This window comes from Artibeus jamaicensis, unplaced genomic scaffold (assembly GCF_021234435.1).
Source record: "Artibeus jamaicensis isolate MK-2021 breed Jamaican fruit bat unplaced genomic scaffold, CSHL_Jam_final contig_2259, whole genome shotgun sequence".
Taxonomy (NCBI): Eukaryota; Metazoa; Chordata; class Mammalia; order Chiroptera; family Phyllostomidae; genus Artibeus; species Artibeus jamaicensis.
In genome coordinates this window covers 4,212,573-4,233,898 of record NW_026521468.1, presented here as the reverse complement: position 1 = coordinate 4,233,898, position 21,326 = coordinate 4,212,573, and the positions used below count along the sequence as shown (strand labels likewise).

The window sequence follows — 21,326 nt, the reverse complement described above, 5'->3', positions numbered from 1 at the left end:
GTTCAGGGGCCCATCTCCCCATAGGAGCCCCCGCCCCAGCACCCTCCTCCCCCAACCCCCACCAGAGCCCTCAGGGTGTCATCAGCCCACAGGCTGCCTCCAAACTTGAGGACGTGCACCCACAGGCGTGCGCCGGTGGGCGCACCTAAACGCATTGTACACAGCATTCATTCCAGGTGTGTGCGTGGGCACATTTCACACGTACACCCATCTGCATCTGCCCTGAAGGGCTGGCAGTGACACCTGTGTGAGTGGGCGCAGGCATCCCCCCAGATGTGTTCAGTGAGCATGTGCCCATCCAGGCAACCTCTGGGATGCAACTCAGTGCCCAGGCGGGCACAGATTTGCAAAAGCTGTAGCCATTGGTGGCGATAATCCACCTGTCTGCACTTGGGGTTCTCTGGTCCCGATTTTCCCCGCTCCTTCCCTCCCTGGCTAGAGCAGCCCCATTGCCAGAAATTAACCGGTGCCCATTTTCCTGGGGCTGGGGGCCGGAGGGGCTGGGAGGAGCCCTGGGCCTGCCCATCACCCCCACCTACCTGACCTCCTCCGCGCTAGCTGAGCACCGGTGTCCTACTCAGGGCAGGCTGCCCTTCAGTTCAGCGGAGGACTCCACCTGCCAGACACCTGTGCCAGAGCCCAGGTGGCCATGAGGGGCGGGGGAGCCCGTCCTGAGGACCCTCAGCCTGAGGGCTCTGCCGAAGGGTGGTCGGGCACATGGGAAGCAGCCCCTTGTAAAAACATCTGCATGCTGGCTCCTTGCCAGGGAGCACACACCTCCCACGGTAGCCCCTAGCAAGTCATCTCCGGAAAAACCGAAGGGACACAGGGCCACCAGAAGCTCACACCTCCCAGGGGATTCACATTAGGCACAGCCTCCCGCCGTGCCCCTCCCCTTCAGTGACTGGCACGTTCTCTGCCCGACGGCCCCCCAGCCCTACTTGTCAGACTGCAGTCCCTTGCACTGTCCCACAGGGTGACCTGTAGGACAAGACATGCCAACACCCTCTGCCCTCCCCAGGTATCCAGCAGCTGTGACTACGTGTTTGTGAGCGGAAAGGAGTCTCGCGGGTCCATGAATGCCAGGGTCACCTTCCGCTATGACATCCTCAGTGCCCCCCTGGAAATGACGGTCTGGGTCCCCAAGCTGCCTCTGCACATCGAGCTCTCGGACGCCCGCCTCAGCCAAGTGAAGGGCTGGAGGGTACCTATCCTCCCTGACCGGAGGTACAGCCCCTCCACACACGGCAGACTGCACGTGGGACACAGGCGGGTCACGGCCCGGCACGCAGTCTGGTCCGCATGTGTGTATAAGTGCCTAGAGGTACACGGTCTGAGGTTGGTTGTGCAATCAACAAACTGTTATTGGGTGGCTACTGTATGCCAGGCACTGACGGGTATGTGAGATGTGGGACGAGTGCGGCCAGTGCCTTACTCCCCCCAGCTCTGGGTCCCTCAGGGAAGCCACCATGTGTGTGCCACAGAGCAGCCACAGAGCATGGTGGATGCAGGACGCAGGGAACCGAGTGGCCCGAAGGAGAGAACCGCCTCTTCCTCTGGGAAGTCACAGCAGACTTCCTGGAAGAGGTGACTCTTGAGCTAAGTGTTCAAGGATAAATAGAATGGAGTTGTCTGAAGAACAGACATGCCCCAGTGCGGGTGCACCAAGGCACGCTGGTGGGCACATCAGCCAGGCACACAGTGACGCTCACGAAGCCTCCTCTGCGGGGCGGGCTCACACACCTGAGTGACCAGCTTTGGGGGCAGGTACATCTGAACTTAGCGCACCCCACTCGCCCACTCATTGTTCCTAGTGACAAAAAGCCCCGGGGTAGAGAAAGAGGGGCGGAGCTAGGGAGAGCCGCAGGCGGCCAAGTGCAAGCTGGACTGGGTTCCATTCTGCTGGGACTCTGGAGCCTCCCGAACTTCACTGTGCACACGACTCCCCTGTGGATCCTGTCAACATGCACATTGTGCGTTTTGAACCAGCTCCTGGGTGACGTCCTGGGTGAGGACGGAGTGGATTCTGAAGCCAGACAGCCTGGGTTGGAACACTCACCTCTGCTCTTCGCTAGCTGGGCCACGGTGGCCACGTACATAGCCTGTCTGTGCCTCAGTTACCTCATCTGTAAAATCGCCACATTGATACCTCATGGGGTTGTTGTGAGGGTTACATTAGTTAACACAGGAAAAAGAACCCTCTGTGAGTGAATGAATCTTCTGGTGGCTGATTCTTCTGAGCACCAGCAAAGCGGCAGCCACCCCCCTCCACTCCTGGCGCCTCCAGGTTGCAGCATTTTGGGCGATCTGGATTGGCCGAGAAGTCTGCCAGTCATCAGGTCCTCGTTCCCTTTTGCTCACCAGTTTTTCCCCCATTTTTTTCCCCTCCTTTTTGCATTTAACTATAAGCAACAAGGGAAACCCAGGCTGCCCCTTCGACACTTTGCTTGGCATTCTCAGCTAAATATCCAGGCTGGTCACGTACAAGTAGCTTGCCACACAGCGTGGGCTCTGCCCAGCCCAGCTCACTGGCGCTGTCTCAGGCGTGGCTGTCACTCCAGCTTAGAGCTGAGAGCAGGGCCAGGCGCGTGCTTCGTGCTGAAAAGCGGCAGCACTTGTCAGGGTTCAACACCAGCTTTTCTCAGGATCGGGTGAAGCCAAGCAGAGGCGGAGAGGGACCAGGGAGGGTCGAGGAGGTGCCTTTCTAGGGGGGAACGTCTGGGACTCCCGGCTCCACGCTTGTCAGGAATAGGAGTGAGCCCGGGAAAAGGTTTGCCATGCCCACGGCCTCCACTCACGGGGGCTGGAGAAGAGCCAGCAGGGCCAAGGTGAGGGAGGGGCTCAACAAGGTCCTTGCCAGGGTGAGGCGCCCTGACCCCATGCCCCCACCCCAGGTCAGCCCGGGAGAGCGAGGATGAGGACGAGGAGGAGGAGGAGCGGCGGCAGAGCGCCAGCCGTGGCTGCGCCCTGCAGTACCAGCACGCCACGTTGCAGGTCTTCACCCAGTTCCACACGACGTCATCTGAGGGCACCGACCAGGTGGTCACCATGCTGGGCCCAGACTGGCTGGTGGAGGTCACTGACCTGGTCAGCGACTTCATGCGGGTGGGTGACCCCCGAGTGGCACGCATGGTGGACAGCAGCACACTGGCTGGCCTGGAGCCGGGCACCACCCTCTTCAAGGTAGGCACGAGGGCAGCACCAGGAGCCATGGTTACCAGTGGGTAGAGGACATGGACGTCCTCGGGACGGGATTTCCAGGGCCTCCGCCCCTGGGAGCGGCCCCAGCTGGCCCTCCAAACATGCTGTCTTCTCCACCTGCCTCTCTGCCTGAAGTTCCACCACCAGAGGTCAAGGTCCTTTAGCTTCACCTGGGAGAAAGGTCTCCCTCCAAACCTCATCAGTGCTGTCTGCCTTGCATAACTGCATGGGCGCTGAGAGCAGGTGCGGGTGAGGAGGGAGACTAGGAGGAAGGGCTCAGGCAGCCGAGAGGCCAGAGAGGGAGTTCAGGATCTAGGAGTTCACCCCCTGACCTTCCCCCTTGGCAACTGCTGCCTGAATGGAAATCCCCCACCTAGGAGATGGTAAACAGTGACCCATGGGCTGGAATCTGCTTGCAGAACACTTGTGTATAAAAACAACTGATCCTCCGTTTTAAAATTGGCAAGTTCCTCAGTTTTTGGAAAACTGGATTTCTAATTTTACAAAATACAGCTCTGGCAACACTGGGCCTGCCTGGCAATAAATTGCTCAAGTCAGTACTGGTACTGCCTTTACATGAGCATCAGTTCCCCCATTTGCCACAGTCCCCACCACTCCCTTTTGCCTGCCTGACGTTGAGGTTGGAATATCAATGGCCATTTATCACTGTGCAGGCCTGTCGGTTTCCTTAAAATCCACCCAGCTTTCTCATCGGTGCTTCCACGAGCCCCTGACCCCTGCTTGGCCCCTGGGCCTCGGTTCCCGGGTGCAGACCTCAGGCAGAGCCCCCCAGCCTGCCCTGCCCCCTGGGCCTCTTCTCCAGCAGCACTGGGACCCCTCCCTGACTGCCGATCCTGGGGCTGCTGCTCTCCTGGCCTTCACCCAGCCCTGCCCCTCTCTGCCTCAGGTGGTGTCCCCACTGACGGAGTCTGTGCTCGGGGAGACACTGCTGACGGTGACAGAGGAGAAGGTCAGCGTCACACAGCTGCAGGCCCAGGTGGTGGCCAGCCTTGCCCTCTCCCTGCGGCCCAGCCCCGGGAGCAGCCACACCATCCTGGCCACCACAGCAGCCCAGCAGACCCTCAGCTTCCTCAAGCAGGTAACCAGATGCCCAGCCTGCCAGCCTGGGGGCTTGGAGTGTGGAAGGGACTCGTGGGCTCTGACTCGCCTCTGCGCCATGAGTCCCCGCATTAGGGCTCTGGGAGGTAAAAGATCTACTTACCCTCCATGGCCCGCCACCTGCATGGGGAGTCTGGCCACTGTCTCCCTTCCTGCGCCTGCCAATCCGGGGAGGTGTCCCCTCCTGGATTCTCCCAGGGTCCATCCCCTCTGCCTCCACCCCCAGGAATTACCCTCACCCACTTCCGGAGGCCCAGCTACAGCCTCCTCCCCACAGACATGCCAGGGCACTGGCCATAGGCAGAGGTGGCAAGGTAACAGGTGGGAATGCAGGGAGTGAGAGGTGGGTGTTGAGCACCACGCTGGGAGTCCTGAGCCAGGAGTCCTCTGCCCCCAACTCGCCCCAGGGCCCCAGCCCAACCCCTTCTCTCTAAGCCCTGCTTCCTCATCTGTGCGGGGTGCAATTTAACAAGCAGAGGAGAAGATTGGGGTTGGGCATGTATGCTTAGTCTCCAGGTGTCTGATGGGGATGATCCCAAAGTCAGGGATGGAGATGTGGAGTTACTTCTGCAGCAAAAGGGACTTGAGTTAGACCCAAGGCAGAACTTACCCTTAGCTCAGCAAGAGGAGAAGGGTGAAGAAGGCAAAGAAAGTCTGCAGGTGGTAGGAGGCCATGGCATACCTGTACCCTCCTCACCACCTCCAGAGCAGGAGTCCCGCTCGGTCACCCCTGGGTACCTGCCACCTGCCAGCTCCGGCACTGGGAATGCTGCAGGGAGCCAGACCTTGGTCCCTGCCCTCACGGAGCTCAGTATCCCACAGGAGAGCCAGCCAGGCCCAGTTCTCTGACTCCTGCCCCTTCTCCTCTCCCTCCAGGAAGCCCTCCTGAGCCTCTGGCTCTCCTACAGTGACGGCACCACTGCTCCACTCTCCCTCTACAGCCCCCGGGACTATGGGCTGCTAGTGAGCAGTCTGGACGAGCGGGTGGCTACAGTGACCCAGGACCGGACCTTCCCGCTGGTGGTGGCTGAGGCCGAGGGGGCAGGGGAGCTGCTCCGAGCAGAGCTCACCATCGCTGAGAGCTGCCAGAAAACCAAGCGCAAGAGCGTTCTGGCTACGACCCCCGTGGGCCTGCGGGTGCACTTTGGGCGGGAGGAGGAGGACCCCACCTACGACTACCCCGGCCCCAGCCAGCCGGGACCCGGTGGGGGCGAGGACGAGGCCCGGGGAGCAGGCCCGCCAGGCACGAGGGTGTCCCCGGCGGAGGCCCCAGGGCTGGTCACCGCCAGCCCAGCAGCCCCGCCCACAGAAGATTTCCTGCCACTGCCCACGGTCTTCCAGCAGATGCCGCGGGGGCTGACGGACCTGGAGATCGGCATGTACGCACTGCTGGGCGTCTTCTGCCTCGCCATCCTCGTCTTCCTCATCAACTGCATCGTCTTCGTGCTGCGCTACCGGCACAAGCGCATCCCACCCGAAGGCCAGACCAGCATGGACCACTCTCACCACTGGGTGTTCCTGGGCAACGGGCAGCCACTGCGGGTGCAGGGGGAGCTGTCGCCGCCCACGGGCAACCCGCTGGAGACCGTGCCCGCCTGCTGCCACGGTGACCACCACAGCAGTGGCAGCTCACAGACCAGCGTCCAGAGCCAGGTACACGGGCGAGGCGATGGCTCTTCCGGCGGCTCCTCCCGGGACCAGGCCGAGGACCCCGCCAGCTCACCCACCTCCAAGCGCAAGCGGGTCAAGTTCACCACCTTCACCACGCTGCCCACGGAGGAGCTGGCCTATGACTCGGTGCCCGCTGGCGAAGAGGACGAGGATGAAGAGGACCTGGGGTGGAGCTGCCCGGATGTGGCGGGCACCCCGCGGCCCGCTGTGCCCCCAAACCTGCACAATTACATGCGCAGAAACAAAGAGACTGCATAGAGGCCCCACGGCCCCACGTGGGGTGGGAGCTGTGTGGGCCACAGCCGGGACCCCTGCTCACCCTGTGGCGGGCGGCTGATGTCGATTCTGCGGGCCCTGCCCCCGCAGCTTTGGGCTTCGCAGGGCTGCCACCTCCCTCCTCTGGTCCCTCCCACTGCCTCCTGCTGACACCCTCCTCTGCCACCGCAGGAGGAGGGTGCCTTCCCCAGGAGCTGGCCAGGAGGAAGCCGTCCCGGCCCTCCTTCTACACTTTCCAAACCTTCTCGCATAATGGACAAACCTGCCCCAAGAGTGAGGCTCAGAGGCCAAGCCAGGGGCCAGGTGGGCCCACCCCATGCGCCGCCGCGGCCTCCCATGCCCCCCATGTTCCCTCTGTGCTGGGGGTCCCGTGGGGTCTTGTGTCACAAACTGCACAAAGACTTTTCTCAAATCACTATTCAGGGATTTCTGTCCTGCAGGGTGGGGAGGCAATGGCTGCCTGCCCTGCCACGGATCTTGCTGTGAACAAAACGTGTGCACGGTGGGGGAACACTTGTAGCATCTTCTGCCTTTCTGGCACCCCCAAGCCCCTCCCTAGGACCTGGGAGCTGACTGCAGAGGGACCTGTGGCCACGCCAGGCACCTTTCTAAGAGCCCAGGGCTCCCTCCTCTGGCCCCAAGGGCTATAGAAGGGGCCTGAGGTGGGAGGAGTCTGTGGGCCACCCCTCACCCAGCCACCGCCCAAAGCACCACGGTCTGGGTGGGCCCAGTGAGGCCTGCATGCCTCCCGTCCACCCCACAGCAAGGCCAACACCGCGCCTTAGCCACTCCAGCTCTGCTGGCCACTCTTTCCTTCTCTGCAGGGGTGGTCCCCGGCCCCCCATGTGGTGGGATCTGGTAGGAAGGGGAGAGAGGGCACCAGGGCATGCTGTGAAGGCCCTCGGGGTGGGCAAGGCAAGGGGGGCTGGGCGTCTCCCTACCCCGCCCCACAGCCACTGTTCTCTCGGGTTCCGCCCACCACTGTGTCCAGTTTTTCTTAAATAAATGCAGGCGACCAGATTGGAGGCGGGGGGCAGCAGCTCCCGGAGAACAGACGGTACATGGTGGCTGGTTCTGTGTCTCTTCTTTATATGCACACGTGCACATTCACCGCCACACACACATGTACACACGTGCATACTGCAGGCACATGAAATGACATGGAGCCCACACAACAGAGCCCAGCTGCGGCCCTGCTCTTCCTCCTCTGACACCCAGGTGCCTAGGACCCCCAGGGCCACAGGGTGCCCGAGTCAGAGGATGAAGGGTTTGCTGACCCCGACACGTGCCCTTGCAAACCAGTGCCTCTTCTAGGAGCCTGCTGCAGTTGGCTCAGATGGAGGGGCAGCCTCGGGGCCTCCAGGTAAATGCCTTGGGTGAGAGGAGACAGAAAAATAAGAGTTAAGTGAGAAAGGACAGGGCTTAGGCCTGCGCTCACTTACTGCCTTCAGCCCCGCTCTCAGAGACCTCCTTTCTCCACAGATTGAGGCGAAAAACCCGCTGGTCTGCAATGCAGGGGCCAGGCAGGAGAGAGCAAAGGTGGTTGGGTGTATCCCTCCACCACAACAGGCCCTGGACTAGCCGTGGGAGGCCACACCCGGGCATAAGCCACAGCCCCCGGGGGGCACAGGAGCACCTTACCTGACCGTGGAGACTGGCCAAGGCTGCCCAGCAGCCCCCATGCCCGGGACAGGTGGCTAGAGCAGCCACCTTGCAGTGGGGAGAGGAGAAGGCACAGCCAATGGCGTCTGTGCAGAGTGGACCAGAGGCAGGACAGGCTGCCCTGGCACCTGCCCCGACCTACCACTGCCACTGTGGGAGGGCACCTGGCTCCCCCATCATCTGCTCATTGCCAGGGGCAGCCCTGGGGGCATGGTGAGCATTCAGTGCTGCCAGGCCTATAAAGCTGTCTGCATGGTGCCCAGGGGCAGCAGACAGACGGAGCCCCCGGTACAGGCAACACGTGGAGTTTGCTGCATCCGGGTTTAGTCTCCGCCTAAGGTGTGGCGCTGAGAGGAAGACTAGAGATTGGCCAGCTCCGCCCAGAGTGTGCGCCCAACGAAGTGTGCGAAGATGAGGGTCTCTCTGCGAGGGAGGGAGCTACAGGGAGCCACGCCCAGGGCGGAGCCTCGGGGGCAGAACTGCCGTCCTCCATTCCCAGATCGCCCCAATACCTGCTATGCAAACGAGCCCGACAGCGACCTCCTAAAGGGGTTCTCAGTGCTCTTTCTTACCCGCAGTGCCTACGGTCCACAAGTGTTCAACACATACTGGCCGACTGAAGGCCAAATGAAAACTGCAGATGCCGTTCTCATTATTCCACATTTGAGGATTTTCTCTTCCCTTCCATGGCACCACGTGATCATGCGGAAAAGCACAAGGTCCAGCGAGAGGGGAGGGGGACACAGGTGTGAGTCAGGAAGAGTGAATATTCTAGCTCAGGTGTGTGCACGTGGGGGGAGGGGGGGCTGGTGTTAGAAGTGGCACATGGTTCTGTTCATTCAGCATGGAAAGCTCCTACTGTGTGCTAGGCCCTGCAGGGGGGGCGGGGAGTATGGAGGTGAAACTGTGGGCCTGTCCGCCAGGAGCCCCAGCTCCGCAGGGGAGTCCGGCGGTCCCGGGGGGATGGGTGCTCTGTGTGTGGGCTTCGCCCTGGCTTGAGGGGGCACGAAGGAAAGGGGGAGACGTTTTCCAAACTGAACTTGCTGAGGACGGGGCCAGAGACCCTCCAGGAAGGGTGGGCGGGGGCCACGGAGGCCCAGAGCCACAGACCTGTGCTACCTCTCCAAACCTGTCTCTGCGAGTGCTTGCCCCACGCCTGGAACACGAGTCCCTGCAGACAGGGAAACGCACGCAATCTGGGCCCTGGTACGGAGGCCAGAGGGGCGGCAGGAGGTCAGCATGGATTTGGGCGTCAGGCTCAGACTCGGGGTTCAGATCCTGTCCCTCTCACTGGGGAAGGCGGGAAGGCCGGGAGTAAAATTTTCCATGAGGAAAATGCCACAGGGCCAGGGCAGTGGGGACCGAGAGCTGGGCGCCTGCCGGAGTTTCAGCTGTGGGCTTTGCCAACCGCTTTGTCCCCCGTAGGGTGGAAGGGGAGGAGACGTGAGCTGCTGCTTGACAGAGCCCTCTGCCCAGTGAACCCCGGAGACCAGCCACTCCAGGGGGGACGGTGGGTGCTCTCAAAAGGGTACCTGCCAGCATTCACACTCACAAACAGGGAAGTGGGGGCCCGGAGAGGGGTGCAGGTGGCCAGAAGTGACACAGCCAACCTCGGGGCAGAGCCAGAGCCCTGCCCGCTGCCCCGTCCGGTAATTTGTGTCCCCTCCTCTTCATCGCTCACTCCCTGTCCGAATGCGGGAACTCAGAGGCAATTGCGGGAAACAGCAAGTCCTGACCCTCGTGCAGTTCAAAGAGGGAGCAAGCGTGGAGGAACGAGGCGGGACATTAAGTTAACAGCCCCTCTGGAATGGCCCTGGCACTGAACTCCTCTTTAAAAATTTGTCTTCAACCCTGAAAATGAATCGAGGGACCTTATAAAGAATAGTTATTGACAGAGAGCTGTTCTGGGAGCACCGGGGAACCAGGCCCATGAATCAGCTTGCCAGCAAAATGAGGTTTCTCAGACAGCCAGGGCCGGCGCAGGCAGAGCGGGGGGATTGCAGGGAAGCGGCCTTGAGCCTGTCCCCAGCCCTGTGCTCAGCTCTGTGCCCCAGCCCCACAGCACCGGCCTCTGCAACAGCCCTACACACACCTCCACGCCCATCTTCAGCAAATATGGACCGACCCCTCCCACGCATCAGGCCCTGTGCCTGCCCCCCCCCCCAGAGGAGACTTCCAGCGTGGGGAGCCAAAGGGAGAAAATTGAAAACACAATCAATGAATGAGCCAGAGAAGGAAACTCACTAGAAGGGGTGAGATTTCCTAGGACAGGTGGGCAGGTTCAGCCAGTGGGGCACCCACGCTGGACTTGTCTCCCCTGTTGTGTGAACGTGAAAATCGCTGGGTAGCATCCGCTGACTCCCCAAAGGGGCCCCGCTGCTTCAGCACCTGCACTGCCAACAGCGTCTACAGCAAGAGGGATCACCCATCCCATTTTACAAAGGAGACGAGAAGAACCCGGAAAGGACAAGTGACTTGCCCGCTCGGGTCTCCGGGCCAGAAGTGACCTGAAAGCAGCTACAAACTACCCGCTTTCTGCTGCACCTCAAAGCCACATTGGCCATGAAAACGGAGTGAGGTTGGAGAGATTTGGAGATGGGAGGGGTCTCTAAAGATCTGATGTGATCCGTGATGGAGGCAGGCGGGGCCCCCACGGAAGGCTTAGCTAGATCACCGTCAGGGTTTGGGGTCCCCTGGGACAGGATGAGCTCTATGGCCTCTCTGCCGTTGTTGGAGGGGCCGTACCCCTTCCTCGTCTGGGAACTCCCTCCCCATCGGTCACAAAAGCCAGTCACCCAAGCTTCCCTCAGTCACCCCTTCAGGCAGAGCCCCAGCAGGGCACAGCCCTGGGCTCCTGAGGAGAGCTGGAGGTGGGAGTGAGCCACGTCGGTGGGAGTGAGCCAGCGCCTGTCCTCTCCCTTAGGGTCCTGGCTGCCCCTTTGGTCCCTGGGCCAGCGGAGCCCACCCGTTCCCCTCTCTCTCACACACACACACACACAGCACACGTCCTAAGTGCACGCTCTGTGAGCACCCTACTCATTCACACTCACAGGCATCTGCCAACGGGCACCTGTCCCTCCTACACACGTGCACACAAGCATGCACCTCCAACGCACACACACACACACACACTCCCTGCACACACAGGCACACACACACGCACCAGCAATTGAGCCCTACGGCTCCAGCGCAGCAATAACCGGGGGAGCTGATGCTCAACTCCCGTGTGGGGCGGAGTCCTCAGAGCCCTCCGCCCCACCTGGAGGGAAGGCGGAGTCACGGGGCGGGGTGGTGGGCAGGGGCAGGCCCACAGTCCGGGGTGCAGGACGGGGATGGGGGGCCTAACGGAGAGGGGCCAGAGCAAAGCCGGGTGGCACTGTGGCTCCGGTGTGCCTGTGGATGGGTCTCGGCAGAGGGCCCCGCTGCCCGTCTAAGTGAGTCGCCTTTTGAGAGGGGGGCTGGATGGGAGCTTGTGGGAGAGAGAGGCCGTCAGGAGCACAGTTACTTCCTGCTTGCAACAGTGAATACACGGGCCCCGGCACGCTGCGGAATGCCTGCCCCTTTACATGCCAGCCGTCAGCGAGGCGATCGCAAAGGCTCTTCTCCCATCATTGAAGCCGATGGAGGGCCCTCTATTTGGAAACAGGTTTTGGTTAAAAGGACTGTGTTATCAACTCTAGTGAAATGATTTATTTTGGGCTCTCGCTTGGTAAGGTAGAACCCGGGGCCAGAAGCCCTCATTCCAGGGGTGGGTGTGCCCTGGTCCTCTGGCTGACGTCCTTCACGTGGGTGCCAAGAAGACTCCTGGGAGGAAAGGGACAGAGGTCCTGGAGAGAGTGTGCAAACGTCTCCCGTGCATGGAGCGTCCATCCGGGGCTGGTTGGAAGGAAAGGGCGCCCAGGAACCTGGGCTCAGTCTGGCCTCGGCGTGGAAGGTGGTAGAAGTGACTTCCCCCTGAACTCAGTCCCCTGCCCGTGAATCGGGGACCAAACAGCACCTACCCCCCCAGGATGCCGGTGAGGATTCAGTGGGTCCTTGCTTGTGAGGAACTGAAACTCGCCCCAGTAAGTGCTAGCTATTATTTTATTGTTTTCCAATGAGTGATGAATTTTCTAAAGCAACAGGACCCAGAGATCCTGGTCTGACTCTCCACTGGGTTCTCCAATTGTTGGGGTGTTTTCTCCAGCTTGGTGTTTAGATGCAGGACCTTCCTCTTAGATGGAGTCTTCTTCTCCCCGAGGCACTTCAGACATTTGGAGGAGAGGTCCAGAGTCCCCAAACGAAAGACTATCGATGTCTTCCTACTGTGCGTCAGGAGAGGTTCAGCAGTTCATTGGACAACCCCGTAAAGATCTGTTTCCAAGCTGCTATCAGGATACCTGCGTTTAAGGCCTTCTTGGAGACAGACCCTTTGCCAATATTCCTTGGAGTCACCCTAAATTTGGAAGGCCTGACAGAACCTTTTGGGTGTGTTAGACAGGGAGGAGTAAACCAGTCTCATTGGTTCAGGGGGCATGTCAAGCAGACATGCTTTGAGAGGGCAGGTCCCTGGAGCCAAGGCCAGGGACACTCAGCTCACAGAAGCGGGCCCTGGCCCGAGGCTGGGGTGCAGAGAGAGGGCTCTGAGGCAGAGGCACCAGGAAGTCCTGGAGCCCAGTGAGAGACGGAGCTGTGCGAGGTGCGAACCGAGCCAGGAACAGACCTGCTTTCCCAGGCGGCTCTCTCAGGATTCCCACGTCCCTCCTTTCGATGATGTATTCCTCTGTGAGATGCCCTGCGTCCACGCCCCCAAGACTCTCTGTGCCCTGGGAGAGTCAGGTCTTCTGGTGACAAGAGAGGACTTGGGAAGAATAGGGATGGATCCGAACCTTGGTTCTGCCATTTACTTCGTGGGAGTCTCTGTGAGTCAGTGTCTCAGTTACCCAGTATGTGAAATGGGGCTGAAGTTGGCTTCTGTCCGGTTCATGCGAGGATCAAGGATCTCTTGCATCCTAAGTCACACAGCAAGTGCCCAGTAACTGGTGGGACATTCGTATCACGAGTCTTGAAATTCCCAGCACATCACCAATCACCAGCACCAGACGGAATCCATTCCAGTTCTGGAAGGAGGCAAGACCAAGAGCCATGGAATCACTTATCCCAAGGCCTAGGGTTCCGTTGATGAAGCAGCTGAGGTTCAAACCCAGGTCCCCAGATCGCTGCCCCGCCTCCCGCCTTCCCAGGTGCCTCACTCCCAGGCCAACCTGGCTCTGGGGGGTTTCATGGAGGCAGCTGCCCTACCTCACATTCTAAGACTGTGGAAGGTGATCAGGTGGAAATCGGTGCATCCTCCTCCCCCCTTCCCTGATCGCCGCCTCATCTCTCTGTCTTGGAGCATCTGCTTCCAGGTGCCATCGGAGCCGAGGCCTGGAGGCGCCGCACAGGCTGCCCATTGGGGCGGATGGATCCTCGGTGAGGGAAACAGCTGCAGGGAGGAAGCAGAAGATGTGAACCGGGCATCTTGTCTCCGCCCTCTCCCCTGGGCCCCGCTCGGGGCTGAGGGATGGGCCTGGGCCCTGTCAGCCTTCCGTCCGCGATGGATGTGGAACCTGGTAGGATGGTGTCGGCAGCACTTGGTGAGATTCATTTCCCCGCTGCGAGGGGAGAAAAATGCGGCCTCTGCGCCATCCATCTGCTCCGCAGTGAAATGGTAAACAGGCGAGCTGAGCGGGAGCGGCTGGAGTGGAGCCCGGCCCGGCAGGCTCCCTGCAGGGCCCGGAGGCTGGGAGGCAGCCCTGGGACTTGTTTCCAAGGGTGCCCATGTCTGGGGGGACGCCGGATGGGGACCTGCTGGGTGGGACCCTCAGCAGAAGGACACATACCTCCAAAAACCAAAAGGTGGGAAGTCAGATGGACCATGATTCGACTTCCTCATCATTCTCACCTCCCGGTGAATCCAAGAGGAAAATGGCTGGGATCCCCCATGACTCTGACCCTGTGCCTTTTGTGCCATCCCTGCACTGAGCTGTCTCTCTCTCCATATTGCTCTTGGGATCCCACCCATGGCCAGTACACAAGTCACCTCCTCCAAGAAGCCTCCCCAGATGCTCCCAGCCTCGTCTCTCAATTGTCTTAGTAGGTATCTTACCATCAAATTTGGCTTGAGGTCGTTGAACACAGTTTATCCCACCACCTCCGTCCCCCAAAGTCATATCATGTCTGAACCTCTGTCCCCTTGGCTGCCCCTGTAGTGAGGTGTCTGCATTGCAGGGCACCCGAGAGCCAGGCTCCAGCACATGCAGAAGCCCAAGTTCGCCGCTTCCCTCCCAGGTTGGAAGCCACACGGCAGGTGTGTCAAATGTTTGCAGTGTGCTTAGGGGGCCCTCTTTCTTCTCCAGACTGACCTCTTCCTCCCCACGCCACCCCATCATTTCCTCCCACACACGTCTGGAGTATGGTCAACAGCTCCACCTCTGTTCTCTGCAAGCACCAGAGAGCTCCCACCCACCCTCCTGTCTCCAGGCCTCCTGTGCTGGGAAGCATCGCTGCTACAGCTACTGCCCATCGGATGGCACAGGAGCACTGAGGCCAGCCCCAGCCAAGCCTTGCCCAGAGCGGCACAAAGCCAGAGCAGGGACCAGGGCTGGATTTACTCTGAGCCTTCAGAAGCAGCACTCTCCACATTTTTGAAGTTCCCAGCACCAGCGTGAGGCTGCCCCTGGCTCCTGTGTCCCCAGCGGGGACAGGGCGAGCTCCGGTGAGCTTTCTCTCTGTCCTCCCTCCCGCCAATGTCCCCAGCACACCACAGTGCCCTCCGACCTGGCCTCCCTGCCCGGCTGCAGCCTTTGGCCTCCGCATCACCTCTCTAAGCTGTATCTGATGTGTCTCTCCTACTCCCCGCCCCTCACCCCAGGCAGGTGTCCCCTGGGGAATGGCAGGGAGATAAGGTGCGTGCTGCCCCAGGGGAGAGGACCTTGCAGGTGCTTTCATTCTGCCTCCTTGAGCACCAGGAGAATTTCTGGGGAAGCAGCTGGTTCAGCTCATGTGCACAGCTACCCACCCTAGACCTCGAACTCCTGTTCTTACCCCACCTCTTACCCCCAACCCCGGCCTTCCACCCCGTGGCTCACGAGGAGAAACCGGAGGCAGGGAGGTGCCCTGGGCTCTCTCATTCCGTGTCCGTCTTTGGCTAAACGGTGGACTGCAGAGACTGTGGGGGAGATGAGGACAACTGCCCCCAGCCCAGCCCCAAGGATCCACACACCTGCCCCTTGACATTGGGCGAGAGGGCAGAATCCGGGAGATCTGAACTTGGGGTGGGGGAATATGGATACTTCAGAGAAGCTGATGAAAACCATGACCATGGCCTCCCCACCATTCTAAAACATTCCTACTTACACAGATTCCACCCCTAAGGACCCTCCCATGGACCCCCCTTAAATCACAGGGGCCACTTTGGACCTTTCCAGCGTTAGTGCTCTTGGCCGCACTTCTGCATGCCCAGGAAGAGGCCGGGCTGAGGGCAGCCCCCCCCCCCGTCCCCCCTGCCCCCTGGCTGGACGGAGGAGGTGTGGGGAGGGGCGCTTTCCCCCTCATCCCTCACCTGGGGCTTTAATGGAACTAGTGTGGTCATCACTCACTGAGCCAGTCACTCACTCCAGCGCTGTCCCACCCCCGCCCCCTCCTCCAAAGAACAAAATTAAAAGAGATTTGTCCTCAAACTGCGACAGCTCATCTCTCTTGCAGCAGCAGCAGCAAGAGGTTCTGGGCGGCTGCGCTCCAAGCGGAGATCGCCCGGTGCTGGCATTATACCCATTCGTTCCTGGTTTCATTCAAGTGGCTCCTGTTGTCATCTTTTTCCTATCCCCTCACTCGGAATTACCGTGTCCTGCTCTTGGAACAAGCAACTCCTTGAGGCTTCTGTCCTCGTTGCAAGACCTCTAGCTGCCAGCCTGTCTGTCTCTCCCGCTGGGGCGGAGCGCTAGTTAAGGGCATGACCCTTTGGGCCCAGTTGTGGGACCCCTACCTCTGGCACAGAGCACATGCGATGGGGGGTGGGGGTGGGGGGTGGGGGAGGCTGACTGTCTGCTGACTGTGGGCCCACCACATGCCGAGCACTACATAGACCCCCAGGGGCTGACCAGGCACCCTAACCCTAACCCTAGTTAGGTGGGGGTGAGCAGACCCCACCCCAGCCCCGCACCCTCTACCCCCTTACTGCACATCTCTATGGACACCCCCTCTGGAGCTGAATCAGTGTCTCCAAGGTTGACAAGGTGCCCAATTCACCAAGACCCCTGGACCCTTCTCTGGACACTGGGGTCAGGAGAGCCTGGTGCCAGCGCTGCTCCTTGGGAAGAGAGTAGAGGATTATGGGAAATTCCCTGATGGCTGTTCTTATGAAGGATGGTGAGGAGCTGGCAGAGTGGGGGAGGGAAGAGGGCCATGCTCTGGTCAGCCCCAAACATTTGTTTACTTTGGCCTCACTGGTGAGCAAATATTGTCCCAAATGCTACGGAAAAGGGAATTCTCTGTGGAAAAGCACTGAAGCCCTCAGAACTGAACGTGGAGAACCTGCTTTGGGGAAACTTGCCTAGGCCTCCTTCTTTAAGGGACTTGCAATAAGAGAAGACGTCTGGAGCAAATTGCCGTTGCAGAGGAGGTCTCAGCTCCAGGGCCCCAAGGAGGAAACCACTTAGACTCAGCCAAGAGGGGGTCCTGCCCTGGGTCAGCGAATTTTGTTAAAGCACCAGATGACAAATGTTTCAGACTGGCGGTGCACATGGTCCGTTCTCTGTTAAAACCACTCTGCTCTCACAGCTCCAAAGCTGCCACCGACAATGGCTGAGGAAATGCTGCACCCCAACTTCATTTACAAACCAGGCAGCTGCCTGCTGGAACTCAAACGTACACACACATGCACACACACACCCTAAAGAACATGTGGGCACCCTCGTCACCCAGGATGATTACGCTCGGCTCTGGCATGGTGTAGCCCATAATCCCGAACATCTGCTCTCATGATTAACACTGTTCGGGCCCCAGGGAAATGTGTCTCCACATCTTTTGCTCTCGGTTTGCAAAATAAAAGACAACAGAGTCAGAAGGTTCCTGGGATATAGTGCTGATGTCAGGCTCCACTCAAGGGAAGGGAAGGAGGAGAGTGTGCAAGCAGCAGGAGCCCTGGGCTGAGCAAGGAGATGGATTAATTAGCTTTGCAAATCTTTGCTCTGCGATAGCGGGAATCGATTCTTGAAAAACAAAGTATCATTTCCAAGTAATGTCAAGTGTCCATTTTCTAGCTATCTTACTGTTCCAAGGAGGGTTCTGGAGATACTCCCAATCATCACATTATTATCTGTAGCATTTGCTACAGTTGATGCAGGCAGCTAAGGATGATTTCCCTTCATTAACCGGGTCTCTGTGGTCGTGTGGGATGTACGAAGGGCCAGAGGTAAAAAGCAGGGGAGTGAGCCCGGACAGTAACAAAAATATTGGGCATTTAATGCTGGAGTTGTGAACTGTTTCCTTTTTTATAAAAGCTTTTAACAATACATAAATAGTGTTTTGAAAAGCAAAATAACACTCTAGCTTTAGGTAAATAATTTGAATTTAAAATTTTGATGTTCATTACCATATGAAGCATGCCTTTTAATTTTTGTAGGTCATTTTGAATGTCTTTTGAAAACATATATGAAGAAAAATGCTTTAAAAATTTTTTACTGGCCCTTGAACTTAAATGTCATTGAAAATATGTTAAAATTTGGTATTGTGAGTAAAATTGCACTTTATTTTTGAACCTTTTGGCTGAGCTATTGGTAGAGTAGCCGCTCTCTATGGGTGATGCCTGAGCACTGGGATGTGGTTGGTTTGAACTCTGTGCTGTGTGTATAAAATACACCCTGGATTCTGGAGGACTAGTGTGAAAAAAGGAACATAAACCATATCATTAGTGATTTTTTTATATTGATTACCTGCTGAAATAACATTCTGGACATCTTGGATTAAATAAAATATGTTATTAATGTTAATTCCACCTGCTAATTTTTACTTTTTAAAATATGGTTGCTAGAGAGACTTCCCTCAACATGGAGGCATAGGTGGAGACGCTATGCTTTCTCATACAATCAAGTTTAGAGACAACAAAATTTTAGCAACAGAAAACACAGCCAAAACACAGAAAATTGAACTTTTCGGAAGTCTGATAACAACGAATTCTTCAGCCAGACTGGTAAGAGGGGCAAAGCCAGCAGCTGGCGGAGCGGGGTTGCACAGGAAAACTCATTCAGACGGACTCAGGCGCGCAGATCCCAGGTGTGGGGTTGTGAGGGGTGGACCCGGTGAGGGCGCAGGGGGCAGGCTGAGCAGGGTCACACATTCGCGCGCAGATAGACCCACGAAGGAGCAAGCAGTGAGACAGACTGTGCTGGCCCCAGTGGTGGGAAGCAGCAGAGGGGGCCGCCATTTCCAAGCTCTGACCCCACCCCCACACACAGCGTCACAACCCAGCAACCTGGGTTGCCCCGCACTGTTGAACACCTAAGGCTCTGTTGCTCATACTTATGGGCCGTGGACAGACCAAAAATGGCTCAAAAAGATCTCAAAGCCCCAGAACCCACAACTCTAAGCCACGAAGAAATAGCCAAACTTTGAGATGTACAGTTCAAAACACTGGTGATCAGGATGCTCACAGAACTGGTTGATTTTAGTCACAAATTAGAGGAACATATGAAGGCTAAACTAATTGAAATGAAGGGAATTGCACAGGAAACCAATAGTGATGAAGAGGAAACTGGGACTCAAATCAAGGGAGTAGACCAGAAGGAAGAAAAAAATGACCAAACAGAATAGGATGAAGAAACAAGAATTCAAAAAAATGAGGAGAGGCTTAGGAACCTCCAGGACATCTTTAAATGTTCCAACATCCGAATTATAGGGGTACCAGAAGGAGAAGAGGAACAGCCACGAGTGGAAAACTTATTTGAACAAATAATAAAGGAGAATTTCCCCAATCTGGCAAAGGAAATAGACTGCCAGGAAATCCAGGAAGCTCAGAGAGTCCCAAAGAAGGTGGACCCAAGAAGGAACACACCAAGGCACATCATCATTACATTAGCCAAGATTAAAATGAAGGAGAGAATCCTAGAAGCAGCAAGAGCTAAGGGGTCAGTCACCTACAAAGGAGTTCCCATCAGACTGTCAGCAGATTTCTCAAAAGAGACCTTACAGGCAAGAAGGGGCTGGAAAGAGGTATTCCAAGTCATGAAATCCAAAGAGTTACAACCAAGATTGCTCTATCCAGCAAAGCTTTCATTTAGAATGGAAGGACAGATAAAGTGCTTCTCAGGTAAGATCAAATTTAAGGAGTTCATCATCACCAAGCCCTTATTATATGAAATGTTAAAGGCACTTATCTAAGAAAAAGAAGATAAAAAATATGAACAGTGAAAGGACAGCAAACTCACAGTTATTAACAACCACACCTAAAACAAAAGCAAACTAAGAGGACAGCTAGATCAAGGGCGGAAACATAGAAATGAAGATCTCATGGAGGGTTAGCAAGAGGGGAGTGGGAGGAGGAGAAGGGGGGAGAAGGTACAGAAAATAAGTAGCATAGACAGTAGGTAGAAAATAGATAGGGGAGGGCAAGAATAGTATGGGAAATATAGAATCTAAAGAACTTGAGACACATGGTCATAAACTAAAGGGGGGGAATGGTGGGGGAGGGGTGTGCAGGGTGGAGGGGAATGAAGGGGGGAATAGAACAACTGTAATGGCATAATCAATAAAATCAAATAAAATTTAAAAAATAATAATTTCTTACAAAAAATGTGGTTGCTAGAAAGTTACATATGTAACTCACACTTGTGGCTCGAGTACTTTGATTGGACGGGGCTGCTTTAGATCATCACTGTGGACACACACGTGAAATAGAACATGTGGCCAAGGGCGGGGAAGAGACTGCCTCTCCTGGCAGCATCCAGGCTCGGAGTCAGCCGCTGGGGCAGGCCCTGGGTGGCAGCGAGACAGCCTCGGAGCAGCTGGGGGCCAGGAGGGCTCTGCTGGAAGCAGGCGGAGGGTGCTGGAGCACCACCCGACACCACATACCAAACCCTATCTTCTGCCTGTTCCCAGAGTGGCGCTGCCACACTGCCAACAAGCCTGGCAACCCCTGGCACCTCCTTTTCCAGAGCAGCCTAGGGCTTTGCCAAGGCAGCCACTGTCTAGCTGAGGTGCCCTGATGGAGCCCCAAGAGTGAAACCCCCATCCACCCATCACCAAGCTCTGGGCTCTGGCACCTGAATACCGGCAATCCTGGAACAAAGGAACCGGCCCCTGGCCGAGGCACAGCCCCGCCCCCCAGACAGGTGACCATGCTGGATCTTGAACTCCGATGCTGACTCATTCTCTAACCTGGGCTTGTCTTTTTCTTTTTCAAGTGTCCACTTTGTCATCTATGAAATGAAAAGACAAAGGACAAAGGCCCAGAGGCATGGACATGCGTGGCAGGTTTAGGAACACCAAGCTCTTCAGCTTGGCCAGACCCACAGAATTCATGGGGCCACCAGGTCACCCCCCTTCTAACCAGTGAGAGGCCGAGGCCCAGAAGGGCCCCCTGCTCCACAGCCAGGCAGCCAGACTGAACATGGGACCCCAGCCCCAGGTTTCCACGCGGGGACTTCTGCCCCCGTATCAAGCTACCCTTCTGTTTTCTCCTCTTTCCTCCCTTTATTTCCTCCCTCTCCCAGGCGCCACCCCCACCACAGGGCTCCCCCTCCTTCCTGATAATCACCTCCAATGTGCTTTGCACCCAATGCCGAGGGTGCCTTCCTCTGCAGGGCGAGGCTGCGGGAATCATCTTACTCCTCCGTGTTCAGCGCTTGCTCAGGCCACACGCACTGCTCCCCAGCAGGTAAAATGCGGGCCAGAGGTCGGCTGCTCCAATGCGCCTGCATCCTCGCTGTGCACAGTTCACCCCACTGTGGGGACACCCGTCACAGGGAGGGGCCAGCGGAGCCGGGACCCGGCTACCCAGTGAGAACAGGGAAGTGTTTGCTTCCTGTCGCGGGCCCTGCTGCTGTTCTCACCCCGACTGTGACAATCCAGTCACACCCAGTCCAGAGAGACACGGAGCATTGTTGCCCGGCGGATGGTGACTAGACCTGCCGGCTGGGCGTCCACGTGTAAATCTGTGTCAGTGTACCTTACCTGACTCTGTACTTTGACTGTCAGGTACTTTGGGTTTCTCCCTCGAGCCGGTGTTCACATCTGGCAGAGTCCCTCACTGAGCACTGCGTTAAATGCCACCTCGGACGCATGCTCGTTTTATTTCAGGAGGAGCGTCACGATGGCTCTTTTTCAAAGTAAATGATCCCAAGACGGCTCATCTGGAAACCAGGTTGGCAGATGCAGTTAGG

The 21,326-nt window shown here is 57.6% G+C and overlaps 1 protein-coding gene across 1 annotated transcript in view; it reads left to right on the top strand.

Moving 5' to 3' along the window:
* Positions 1–7,275, top strand: part of TMEM132E (transmembrane protein 132E) — a 46,523-nt gene extending 39,248 nt beyond the window's left edge. Inside the window, exons 6-9 of the mRNA XM_053659227.1 lie at positions 1,022–1,227; positions 2,895–3,183; positions 4,109–4,300; positions 5,197–7,275. Coding sequence (XP_053515202.1) covers positions 1,022–1,227; positions 2,895–3,183; positions 4,109–4,300; positions 5,197–6,249 — 1,740 coding nt within the window. The 3' untranslated portion in view covers positions 6,250–7,275. The remainder of the gene's footprint in view (positions 1–1,021; positions 1,228–2,894; positions 3,184–4,108; positions 4,301–5,196) is intronic.
* The last annotated feature ends 14,051 nt before the right edge of the window (positions 7,276–21,326 follow it).